We start from the raw sequence: 13,968 nt of genomic DNA, 5'->3' as shown, positions 1-13,968 counted from the left end.
TCAAAAGGATTACGAGACAGAGGAAATAACAATTATAAAAAAAAAACGGGGAAAATAGGAGGTTTGAAAAGTATGGTCCAAGTTTAGTTTGACCCAAAAAAGATAAGAGTTTTTCATCTACATTTTTTTCTGCACCTTCAAAAATTTTATTTTTAACTTCTAAAAATTTTATTTTTAATCTTCTAACAGTATATTTTGCACTTTCAATTTTTTTAAAACTTTTATTTTTAACTTTAATAAATATTTTTCATTTTTTTCCTCTCATACTAAAAAACTCTTCACCACCTTAATAATAATTTAATTTATTTAAAATTTAAATATTATTTAATATAATTTTATATTTTAATAATTATTAAAATATGATTTATATTATAATAATAATTATATTAAAAACATAAAAATAAAATAATAAAAATAATATTAATAATAATAATAAATAAATAATAATAATAATAAATTTGATTTAATATATGCAAATATATTAAATTATATTAAAATATTAAAATAAATTGAATAATTATTAAATTTTAAATAAAAATCAAAACTTTAAAAACTTATTTATCAGATAGTAAAATCCGTAAAATATTGTTTTTTATTTAAAATTTAATAAATATTGAATTTAAATAAAAATTGTAATATTATTTATTATATTTATATTTTAATAATTATTAAAATATAATTTATATTTTTATAATAGTTTTATTAAAAAAATTAAAATAATAATAATTAAAATAAGAATAATAATAATGAAAATAAAAATAATATTTAAAATCACATTTAATATATTTAAATATATTATAATACTAAATTAAAATTAATAATTATTTAAGTTTTAACGAAAATAAAACTTTAAAAAATTTGTTAATCGGATATCTGATAAGTTATCTTTCAAATATCATATCAGATGAATAATTGTTTTTAAAATTTTATTTTTTATTTAAATTTTAATAATTATTTAGTTTAATTTAATATTTTAATATAGTTAAATGTATTTAAATATTTTATTTAATATAATTTTATTTGTATTTAAATATATTATTTAATATAATTTTATTTTTATTTTAATTATTCTATTTTTATATTTTTAATATAATTATTATTATAATATAAATCATATTTTAATAGTTATTAAAATATAAAATTATAGTAAATAATATTTGAATTTTAAATTTAATTATTATTAAGGTGGTGCATAGTATTTTTAATAAGAAAAAGAAGAAAATGAAAAAATATTTATTAATGTTAAAAATGAATTTTTGAAAAAAAATTGGAGGTGAAGAATTAGGATGAGATATTAGAAGGTTAAAAATGAAATTTTTGAAGGTGTAAAATGAAATATTTAAATTGTAAGAGATGTTTGAAGTGTAAGATGAAACGCTCATAAGAGACTGGTCCTATCAATAGACATCAAACAAACAGGTTTTTGGGCTGGGCCTGGAAGTTAGCAATAGAAGCACATTCCAACGGCTAGCTGAAGTTAAAACATTTGTGATTAGAAAGCCGTTACGGTCTATTTATGGTTAATAAACGTTTTATGCTGTAACCACCTTCCCTATTCTCTCCTTGTTGGATTTTCCTTCCTCCATTTTTTTCACCAACACTTTCCTCCTTCAAACTCAGGTCAGTTTTTTATGTTTCACTTCTTTATTTCTTTTACCTTATTAAAGTCTTTGGTTCACATGTTGAAATAATTTTAGCCATTTTATTTTATTGTTAGCATTGTTTAATGTTGAATGTATGGTTTAGAGTCATGCAAAATGCAATCTAATATGTCTAGTTTCAATTCATAAGAAACCATTTGAAAATGAGGGTAGCTCAATGTTAGGGATGAATCAATCAAACATGAAATGGGAATTGGATTTTATGTTAACTTCTAATGAAGAATTGTATGCAGCCATGATGATATTGTAATTGATTATAATAAACATAGGGATTGTGTTCCTTTTTCTATTCTTAGGACTTCAGAGAATCTAGCTAGCTGTGTTTGTAACATCTACAATTAGAGGTTTTAAATTGGAAGTTTTTCATGGTTTTGGATTTTGGAGGGCTACATCGTGTTACATGAGAAATTGTTAGATAGTCTAAAACTATCACTTGCTCATAGTCCTGGCTAATATCTGTATAACACATACTTGCGTGTGAAGATTAATATAAATTACGATACTTCCTAGCATTTTCCTATGATAAATCATATATAGTTTTACTAGGAAGTACTCGTGTGATGAAATCTGAGTAAATGTGTTCCTCGAATTCAAGTTATGTTTTATAACATCCAATATTTGGCATTGTTTTTGTTGAAAGTCAGATTCATATATTCTGTAACTTTTGTACCTCTGATTTAGAGGAACAAAATCTCCTCTAATAATGTGGAAAAAAACCCTTGTAAATCAAACTGTGGTAGCATTCAAGCACAGTTCAAACATCTCTTGCATCTGGTTTTCTAATTTAGACAATCATGTTTTGGAGGGTGAAATAATCTAAGTCAACTGAAAGACCAAGTTGTGTTTCTGCTCCAACGATTCTCTTTATCTGCAAACTGCAATGTTTTTTTTTTTTTTTTTCCGTTTTGTCTCTGTTCCTTTCTTTATTCTTGGTTTTAGTCTGCGTTCATGCATTCAGTGCAGGCAAACAGGATCTTCGAATGTCGTATGTGTAAAATATCTAGCAATATGGGTGTTCATGAAGAACTCGAAGACGCTAGAGCTGAAATCCAGAAACTCAAGCACAAGGTAAATCTACTTCAGAACATGAAGAAATCCTATGATGCACATGCCAATCAGATACTGGAGGCTATGTTCAAAATTGAGAATCTGAACCAACAACTGTTTGAAAAAGAAGATGAAATCAATGGCTCTCAGCAGATAAATGAAGATTTAACCGATAGTTTAAATAATAGAGAGGTCACCAGGCATCTCAGTGCTGCAAATGATGAACTTGGAGCAGATTGTGTTGAAAAGTTTAGAAAGTGGAAAGATGAAAAAAGAAGGTTGCTGGTGCCGTTCGAGGAGGAAAAAGGGAAAATGGAGAACCAAGAACAACTGATGCGTGTGTACACAAACGAGATTGGAAGCAGGAACGATTGCATTCCAGTTTCAAACAACGAGTGTTTGAAAATAGAGAACAATTTAAAGACATCAAGGGAAAAAGAAGAACCAGATGCCTTGTTCCAGAAGCTAGAGGAGGAAAACATGAAGGTAGAAGAGCAATTAAAATGGGAGAAGGAACAGTTTAAACATCAGGAAGAGGAGGATGAAACACTTAGAGAGCAGTTTAAAGCAAGTAAGGAGGAGTGGGAGTTGCAAAAGCATACATTGCTTGATGAGATTTCTTTACTGCAGTTATTGTTAGACAACCATGTAAGAAAAGCAGATGATCTGCAACACCAGTTACTGATGTGCAAACAAGCTCTTGCTGACGAAGAAAGCCAGCGAAAGCGTCTGGAAGATGAAGTCTCAAATTTGAAGAAAGAGAAAGAAGAGGAGTGTTTTCATCTGATGAAGCAGTTAGAGTTGAAAAATGCTGCTTTGATCAGTGCCCAGAAAGATATCAATGAATCAGCATATCAACTCTTCGAAGAGAAAGTTTTGGACATGCAAGTTGGTTTCAAAGAACAACTTGCGGAAGCTTATGATGCTTTAGACAGGGCTAACATTGAACTGGATGAGAGAATATGTGAAATAAGTGAAATGGAGTTTGAATTGAGGATATGGAAGTCACTTGTTGAACGTTTGAAAAATGGTCTTGAAGTAAATCTTGTCATGCGCAGAGAACTGGAAAATTCACTCCTTGATCAAGTACATTTTAGTGAGAGCCTCAATCAAGAAAAGTATAGCTTGATTTGTAAGTTGGAAGAGAGAGAAAATGAAATAGATTGTCTGCAGCAACATGTTTTCCTAGATGAACAAGAACCAAAAGTAAAGGAAACAGAAGCTTCTGCCCCAGGAAGAGGATTAACATCCGAGTTCTCTGAAACTGTGGAAGTGAGTTATCTCCAAATCATAGAGGAGAAGAACAAGATTTTAGAGGAGTTTCAAAAGGAGGTTCTTCGGCTACAACAAGAATCGTATAGAAAACAATTTGAAAGTGCCGTGATTGCACAAAGAAATATGGAAAGAACCAATGAGGATGAAGAAGGGACTCATATCCAGATTATTGAGGGAAACTATAGTAGAACAGATGAGATCATGCAGCAGGTGACTTCACTGGAACAGAAGTTCACTAGCATCTTGACCTCCATTTCTTCACAGCTTTTTGAGAAACAGGCTGAAATTATTCATGTCAAAGAAGCTTGCAATATGATCACAGCAGCTGAGGTTCTAGCAGCTATTGAAATTGAAGAGAAGAAATTGATGATAGAGGAACTTGAGGATGATATATATGATTTAGAGCAGAAACTGAAATTGCAAGAGATAAACATGAAGCAATCAGAACAGCTTGCATTGGATGTTGAAGAGGAAATGAATGCAAAACAGGTCAAAGCGAAGGAGTTGGTTGATGAAATGGAGAAGAAGCTAAGAGACTCAGATGCTTTTCTTCAAAAGGTTAAGATAGACAATAGAAGTTTGCTTGAAAGTGCTACAAGATTGTCATCATCAGAAAGGGAAAACTTGATGAGTTTTGTTCAGGGATTAGATGATAAAATGTATGAGTGCACTACTGCAGACACTCAACTAATGGATAGATTGAGAAGATTAGTGCAATGTTTTGAGAATGATTATCAAGGAATGAATTTGAAAAAGGATGATGAATTGGTTGTGAAAGAGAATATGATGATGCATTCTTCAACGGGGTTAAAGAAATCTGAAACCTTTTCTGAGCTAAGATCACCATTTAAGTTGCTCAATGTTTAGTTGCAATAGGGAAAATATTTGGTAGAGGAATGAGATGTGCCTCCTAGAGTTTTAGCAAAAGCATCACTCAGCTTTGAAGCATGAACAATTCTAGATTCTAGAAATGTACATGAAGTTCATTTTCTTCACCTTGTAAGTCTTTTTGTTGGCTTTCAATGCACCTGTGCCTTCAGTTACGCCTAGTTGTTCCATAAAACCTTATGCCTTTCTTTCAAGAACCTCACTATGATTTCCAAAACAGACTAAATTGATTTGCTTAAATATTATTCCATTTCATGGGTCCTTTATTTTGAAAGAAAAGTCCTACCTTATCTACGTGTCTTTTAAAAGATGAATCCAAGCAATTCCTTAGTATTTTTTTTAACTTTAATTAAGTTTTAAATTCTAGATAATTTTAAATATTTCACTTGAGTTTTCCTTAATATTATTGTCTGTTCTATTAAAAAATATATGTTTTTCATTAAATAACTTGATGACCTCGTCCTGTTAACTTTTATGTTTAATTATGTGTTCGTCTCAATCAATTATTTTCAATTTTGATTTAGCTATAGTTTGGTTTTAGTTCACTAATTAAAGTTTTTCATTGTTTAATTGTTTATTTTGTGTGAAATATTATTTTTAATTCTTAAAGTTAGATGATGTTAGTAGTGTATATGTGAAATACTAACATATATTTCTTTGTCATATTATAATGCTTATAAACTAACACAACTAGTTTTTTACATATTTGAATTTAAGTCTATTTAAAAGTAACATATTTAAAAAAATATATTATGGCATTTTTGTAACAAACATGACATTATTTACGTTTCTTAGTTGGAGACTAGATTTTACGTATGATGCTTACACATTTTACATTTTATTCTAAATTAAGAGATGCAAAATTTGTTTACCCTACTTTAACATTTTTGTTCTTGCGTCAATGTTTTTCCTCATGAGCGAACATACCATTGTATCTCGAGCACCACGCATTTTCTCCAATCAGAAAACTCTAATCCTACGTGGTTTTTCTAGTCAGATGTCACACTGGTGTTAGGTTGATTTTGAGTGGTTGTTGCATTTTGGTAGAGATCTCATGGTCACAGATATGGTTGTGGATGTATGGCATGGTTACAATGACGGTGTGTGGTAGTTAGAGATATGTGATTATGGTGGTTTGCATTGTAATTTGCAGTTTACAATATCTTTGACGTTGTTCCATGGTGATTGTTCATATTGTGTGTGACGCGTGCATTGTTACGCGTCTTCTTGTTCGTGATTCCCGTGATCCTGTAGTGAGTGGGAATGACACAATGGTTCGGTAGATGTTGGAGGTGACCTGCACAATGGGATTTAATAGTACAAAGGGTGGTCATGGATGATGACGGCTACGTGAAGATGGGAAGAAAGAAGATGATGGTAGTTATGGTGAATGTGGTCATTTTTTTTATTTTAATTATGTGAAAAATTTACGTCACTTGGTTAACACATTTATTTACGTCTTCCAAATCTACGTTTGACCTAGAACAAATATAAAAGACTAAAAATAACATACTTTTTTGTGTTAGTAATACGTATATATGACCATTTCAATTAGAATTTCAATTTATGCACTAGTGCAGCGAAGGGCAACGACATCGGTTGTTTTTGAATATATGTCGCGGTTTTAGAACCGCGGCATATACGAGCGAGGTAAAAAGTCTGGGACTTTAGGCCGCGGTTACAACTGCGGTAATAACCTGAGGGATATGACAACGGTTCTTTCTTGAACCGCGACCAAAACCCATTTTTTTAAAAAAAAAAATCGTGTAACCTTTGGCTGCGGTTCCAACCGCAGTAATAACATCGAGATATGACAGCGGTTCATGTTGGAACCGCGGCCAAAAACCTTTTTTTTTTAATTTTCGTCTAACCTTTCTACCTCGGTTTTGGCCCCATACGTAAATATTCTACAAAATTACAATCATACAATTATAAAATATATTCAACATACAATCAATTCAATCATACAATCAATTCAATTATACAATCAAACAATTAATAAACATTCAAATTATCAATTCCAACATTCAATCATACATAATTATTCATATTCAACACATAAAAAAATAAAAAATTAACAAAATGAAAATTAATAAACAGAATAATACAATCATATAATCAAACAATTAATAAGCATTCAAATTATCAATTCAAACATTCAATCATACAATATATTCAACCTACAAAAAATTAAAAATGCACAAAATGAAAATTAATAAACATAATAATACGAACCTGACAGTGTTAAAAACCACACAATAATGAAGAAGATTGAACAACCCGCGGTCTGAACGAAACAAATTTAAAATAAAAAACACATTACCTACAAAAAATACAACAAAACGTAAGTTTGATAATCCGAATCAATAAAAAAACATATCAAACCAACCCAAAAACATAAAAAACTTCGGCGACCAAAGCAAAATTTGATCGATACAAACGTAGGTGATGAAAAATGAGGAAGGAAGTCCTTCTACAGTGACTGCAGCGGCGCAACAGTGGTAGAAGAAAGAATGGAGGAAGATCGCGGCGCAAGAACGTCGTTTGCAGAGAAAATAGCTAGCGGGGACGAAATTGTTTGAGGAAGACGAAAATGTTCACTCTGTAATATTGTTTTTAACCTAATCAAATGTTACTACCGTGGTTCATTGGAAAACTGCGATAATACGGCCTCAGTTCCCAACATCAGCGAGGCCTATTCTCTTAAAAAAAACTTAAAAATTGTTCTGAAATGGCAATTTTAAAATTTTTTTCAACCTTTCTGCCGCGGTTCCCCGTCCAACCGTGGCCTATTGTCTTAAATATTTAAAATTTGTTCAGATCAGGGAATAGACCGCGGTTCCCTGACGGTTTGACTTCAAAATTTATTTCTGGACTGCTTTGGAGGGAATTTCATAATTTTGCAGGGACAATAGACCGCGGTTCCCCCTACAACCAAGGCCTATTCCTTGATTGTCTGAATTCAAATTTATTTCAGACTGACTTAAGTGGGAATGTCAGAATTTTGCAGGGACAATAGACCACGGTTCCCCCCAGAACCGAGGCCTATTCCCTGACTGTCTGATTTCAAATTTATTTCAGACTGACTTAGGTGTGAATGTCAGAATTTTGTAGGGATAATAGACCGCGGTTCCACCCATAACCGAGACATATTCCCTGTGGGTCTGATTTCAGACTGACTTGGGTGGGAATGTCAGAATTTTGCAGGGACTATAGGTCGCGGTTCCTTGGAGAACCGCGGCCTAAGGGTATATAAAGTCGCGGTTCTATTGCAATCGAGGCTTATACTATCGATATAATTTGAAAAATGCCACCGCGCAATATTATGCTTCGGGTTCTGGTTAACCGATGCATAATATACGCGGTAATAGATCAATTTTTTACTAGTGATGTGTGAATCTAGTTACATTTTTAGATATGGAAAAGAATAATTTTTATTAGTTTAAGATTATAACTACATGTTTGGTACGTAAATAGCGTATCATGAAAAGGAATGAAAAGGATCTCTAAATACCTTGGACTCATCTTATTTTCTAGAAATAAGGTTCTTTCATAAACAAAACTTCTTATCTTTTAGAGGAGTTAATCTGAATTATTTATTTTGGAAGACTGAAATCATAATGAGAATTTTGCTAAACCATAAGAAATTGACCTAGGTTAGAAACATATAATTGGAAATTATGTTAATTTGATTCAGATTGAGAGATTGGTTCAACAAATATTATCTTAGTATCTTAGTTGTATAAATGTGGATGTGTTGTGTGAATATTTGATTTGTAAGGTGAAAATATTGAAAGATATACTAAAAGACATGTGATTATTTTGATTTCAATGATTGTATCATGAAAAAGTTTAGAATTTTATTGTTGAATGATGAATTAGGAACATGATTTGTTGGTGGATATGGTTGTGAATTATAGTATTGATGTTGAATTTTTTTTCGGAAAAACTTAAGAATTGAAAAACTAAATTGGACGAAAATAGGTATGAGAGATGTAATGTGTTACTCTCAGCTTAGCATTTCAAAGCATAGGAGTTGTATATGGTGATATTGGGACATCACCCCTTTATGTATATTCTAGCACCTTCATCAATGGAAGCAAGCATAACGATGATATTCTGGGTGTCTTTTCCTTTATCATCTACATCATCCTCCACATACCTATGATCAAATACGTCTTCATCGTACTGTGGGCTAACGACAATGGCAACGGTACCAATCATTTTCTAAACATATATCAAGTTTGAGTGAGAACTGATACAAAATCTAAAGGCATTCATTTAAGAGGAAACTACATATGGTGGAGGTGGAGGGAAGTGGAAATGCAATCAAACAAGCAGCGGTGGTTGAAAGCAGTGATAAGAGGCAAGAACATCATTCCTCCAATAGAATAATCCCCAATCAACCAACATCAGCCTCATCCAACTCAATTCGATCATTGGGAGGGAGTGCAACCAAGTCATATGTTAACTTCCTTGCCTCACCCATCCATGAAGCTGAAGAGCAACTCAAGTTCATAGAAAAAGCATTAGAGAAAGGCATGATGTACATGCTGGTAGAAGCAAAGGTTGTGGTCACCCAAACTCCTCCATCATCAATAAGATCATTGTGAATTATGTGTACAATTTCTTCCGAAAGAACTTCAAACAAGGTCAGAGTTCCATGGTAATCCTACGCAATAGACTTCTCAAGATTGGAATGACATACGAAATATGACAATATCTCTTCCACCCATCCTTAAGCACAATAAATATAAACTTTCCTTTAATTTTAATGTTACTAAAGCATGTTACTCTATAATTACCCATAATCAACAAAAGAACCCTTTGCATTCCACCTTTTAACTCTTAAATATTCTAATGTCTATTAATTTTGAACACCACAACACTAATATTCACAAAGAATATATATAATGGATATGATAAAAAGCCATGTAATGTAATATAATCCTACTCAACCATTTGTTACAAAACTATATTGTCTTTAGAAAAAAAAAATAAGGAAACCAAATATATATAAATAATATCAGCAACTAAATCAAGAATTAAAAGCACATATTTATTTTTTTTCATCTTAGTAATTACAAAAGAAAATAATTTTATTCGTGCGTGCGTACATGTGCATACATCCGTGTATGCATATCTCCGTATGTTTGTGTGTTCTTAAGTATGTTTGTTCGTGAGTGTGAGTTTGTGCATGCATACGTTTGTCCGTGTGTTCATACTTGTGTCTGTGTTTTTTTAAAATTAGAAAAAATAGGAAATAATGACATCTATATTTAGATTAGTGAAAAAAAAAAATAATGATGACTTAATATGACGGGTGTAGTGTGTATGTCATAAAACATGATGTAATAACATTTTTGTAGTAAAAATGAAAGTTATTAGGACAGACCTATCATACTAATTACCTATTATGTCAGTTTAAATTTTAAAATGGAACAAAAAAATTTGAATTTATTATGAGAGATGTAATGTGCTTGTCTTATAAGAGTATATAGCGTGCATCCTTGTTCTTCCTTGGATTCGGTTTTATTGAATTAGTTTATTTAACATCTCAACTAACCAAGTTCACAACGGAGGGTATTTTCCAATTGTATCCGCTATGTTCTTGACGTCGATTATAGGAATTTGGCAATATGTGCACAAAGAAAGATAAATGTTTTAGTTAAAAAACAAGTGATGCATATCTGAATGAAGTGGCAAACAACCTAGATGTAAGGCGAGTGCTAAGAATTGGACTTTTGTATTTTGAGCTAATGTAAGACATTCCTCCCATATTCCCACACCTTATATCTAACATTCCATCTTTGCATTCAATTATTGTGTTTGTGTCTATTAAAGCAATTCAGGTGAGTTCGGAGGTGAGATTCTTGTTTCGGCTGGTGAAGGTGAGATTCTTGTTTCGGTAGGTGGAGCCAAGAGAGTATATAGTTTTTTGTTGTGTTATGGGGCATGGTTACAATGACGTTCTTGAATCCTGCAATGTTTGAGTCAGAATTGATACAAAATTTTAAGGCATTCATTCAAGAGGTGAACAACCATATGGTGGAGGTGGAGGGAAATGGAAATGCAATCGAACAAGCAGCGATGGTTGAAAGTAGTGATAAAAGGGAAGTACATTATTCCTCTAGTAGAATAATTTTTTTCGTGTGTGCATATGTGTGCGTACATCTGTGTATGCATATGTCCGTATGTCTATGCGTTCATGAGTTTGTTTGTTCATGTGTATGCATTTGTGCATTCATACATATGTTCGTGGGTACATGCTTGTGTGTGTTATTTTTAAAATTAGGAAAAAATAGGAAATAATTTCGTGTATATTAAGGTTTGTGAAAAAATAGAAAATAATGATGATTGATTACAATGGATGTAGTGTATATATCATAAAAAAATGATGTAATAACATTTTTGTAATAAAAGTGAAAGTTATTAGGAGAGGCCTAACATACTAATTACCTATTATGTCATTTTATAATTTTAAAATGGAACAAAAAAAAATGAATTTATTATGATAGAAATTGTGTGCTTGTCTTATAACTAATTCTTGATAGTTTTGTATTTTTAGTTAAATAAATGTGTTTTGCTATATGTTGAAAATTCTTTAGTTAGTTTTTGCTTAAATATGTCTTTTTCTTTAATAATTGCTTTTAATTAATTTGAGGGTGATCGTGCCGTTAACCAAAGTAGATTTTCAATCAAATGCAAGACCTTCCTAGATTATTTACAATGAATTCAACCAAAGTACATTCTCAATCAAATTTTAATGTGTTTAATCATGTCTATTCTTAAATCTCCTAACCAAATTAAAAACTAATTAATGAAAGTAAATTCTCAATTAATAATAGTTGAAATTATTACCACTAATCAAAGTACATTTTCAATTGATAGCAAAATCTCGTTTAATCATAGGAAAGTTCCTAAATTTAATCAAAGTAGATTCTCAATCAAACCTAGAAACTCTTGAATTCATATGATTAATATGCATATAGATTCAAACACCTTTTGATGCAATAATCATTACTTTTAATATGATTGAGAGATGAAAGACATAGAAGAAGAATAACTTAAATCATTAATCAAAAGAAACAATTGCATTAAATCAACTTAACGTCAGAATCCATAATGAAATTACAGTGGAATAGCCCTAGGAGCTTAGCCCTCCATCAATGGAGTGAAACACATGATGGAATAAAAGTGAGAGGAGTGATGGATGTTTGCTTCGAGTGGAGGAGTCTAAGAATGAATGAGTTGTTATTTTTGCCTCCCCTAGGTCTCTTTATATAGGCTTGATTGAGTTGGGACTCTGAATCTTCTGTTGATAAGATCTTTTATCTTATATCTAATATCTTCCAAATATTCAACCTATTTAATTGGTTTTTGAGAATATTTGATAATATTTTTCTAGATACAAAAAGATTTGGCAAATATTATCTTTTGATTTTTTTTATTGATATAGTTAAATAAGATAATTATTTAACAATATCAAATAAAATATCTTAAGATATATTTTCTCCAAATTATCTTTTAAAATATCTAATGGATTTGAACCTGTCCAAAATTACATTTCAACCCTTTTTATTTTATTCAAAATTGCACAGCAGTCCAAAAATTTTCTCTAATTGCACTTTAGCCTTTTTTTCTTTTCAAAATTGCAATTCAAACTTTAATTTCAGCTACATCAACAAACATTAGACTATCCAAAATAATTTATGCAACTAAAATCACATTTTAAGCCTCTTTAATTCCTAAACTCGATAAAGTCAATTATCAAAAATCTTATTTTAAATAAATCATTTAAACACAAGAATCTCATCAAAAATTTGAATTTTAAAACATAAATGTGAGTATAAATATGTAATCATCATAACCCTTCTCTTTTTTTTCTTTTTTTAAGAAAGGCTGGTAAAAGGGGCCAAAATTTGGTCAAATTAAAGATTGGGCTTAATTGGGTAGAAGTAAATGGGCCAACGCTGATCTGGATTTTTTTTTGCGCTGAGCATAAAGTGTTGAGTTTTAAATTGCTGAAGTTGTTGGAGCTAAATTGGGCAGAATAAAAATGGGCCAGGAACAACTGAAAAGCTGAAGCAATATGTAATGATGTTTGTGCTGTTGTGAGGGAATGGGCTGCAGTTTACTTTGGACTACAACTTTCATTGGGTTGAAGCCTTTTTGGACAACAGATTAATGAAACGCAACGTTGAATGCAAAGCTGATTTGCAGGGGTTCAAGGCCTCGCTTTTCATTTGGAAAAAAAGCTCTAGCAAGTAGGGGTGGGCAAAGTGTCCTGTACTGCACTATAAAAATATAAAAATTTACAGTTAACTATAAACCAGTTCAGAAAAACTGTACTGAACTAAAAAATAGTTCAGAGTAATTGAACTAAACTATTTTCTAGTTCAATTATACTGCAGTACAGTTCAGTTAACTAGTTTTTAGTTTATCACAGTACAATTCAATTAACTACATTTTCCGATTTCCCAAACGCTCGTGGTAGCATCAAGCATGAACCATGAAGTGTTGGATTTATAGAACAGATGTAAAAGGGTCATGGTAAACAGTGAATATCCATATAAAAAATTAACTAGAACATTAATATCATTAAGGATTTCAGAGTAAACATTCAAATGGAATAACAAGTGAAGACCAGTACAAATTGATAATCAGGTTCAATTTTAACCTGAAGAAATCTATGTACAAGAATAGCCCAAAAGACATTTCCAATAGCAGCATATAAATAACAGAAACATCACTTTTGTTGCAACTTTAGAACTTGTTCCTCTTCCAAGGATCCAATTCCAAAATAATGATCAAGTTATTTCAAGCACTATTGATGGACACCAAGCTGCTTCTCACGTTGCGCTCCATCTTGAAATAGCCATCCTCACCCCATCCACTACCCCATGAATTCCTCACCAACCAGTAATCAACACCATTTTCACTCCCATATCCAACAACCACCACACCATGATCTAAATTTGTTCCACATTTACCAGTAAACACACCCTGCAAAAAAATCACAACTTTAAGAGTTCAAATTACTATCTATGATTTAATGGTCTAATATTTTAAAACTAAAGATATTAGTGCATCAACT

At 31.2% G+C, this 13,968-nt stretch overlaps 1 protein-coding gene across 1 annotated transcript; it reads left to right on the top strand.

Annotated features, from left to right (window-relative positions):
- The first annotated feature begins 1,558 nt into the window (after window positions 1–1,558).
- LOC108319838 (uncharacterized protein At4g38062-like) lies at window positions 1,559–5,024 on the top strand. Its single transcript, XM_017551125.2, has 2 exons — window positions 1,559–1,620; window positions 2,620–5,024. The coding sequence occupies exon 2, from the start codon at window positions 2,649–2,651 to the stop codon at window positions 4,848–4,850; it is 2,202 nt and encodes a 733-aa protein (XP_017406614.1). The 5' UTR covers window positions 1,559–1,620; window positions 2,620–2,648; the 3' UTR covers window positions 4,851–5,024.
- The last annotated feature ends 8,944 nt before the right edge of the window (window positions 5,025–13,968 follow it).

This window comes from Vigna angularis, chromosome 10 (assembly GCF_016808095.1).
Source record: "Vigna angularis cultivar LongXiaoDou No.4 chromosome 10, ASM1680809v1, whole genome shotgun sequence".
Classification (NCBI taxonomy): domain Eukaryota; kingdom Viridiplantae; phylum Streptophyta; class Magnoliopsida; order Fabales; family Fabaceae; genus Vigna; species Vigna angularis.
This window is presented reverse-complemented; position numbering and strand designations above follow the sequence as displayed.

Coding starts and splice junctions, on each gene's coding strand:
- LOC108319838 (XM_017551125.2), top strand. CDS start 2,649: ATGTGTAAAATATCTAGCAATATGGGTGTTCATGAAGAACTCGAAGAC.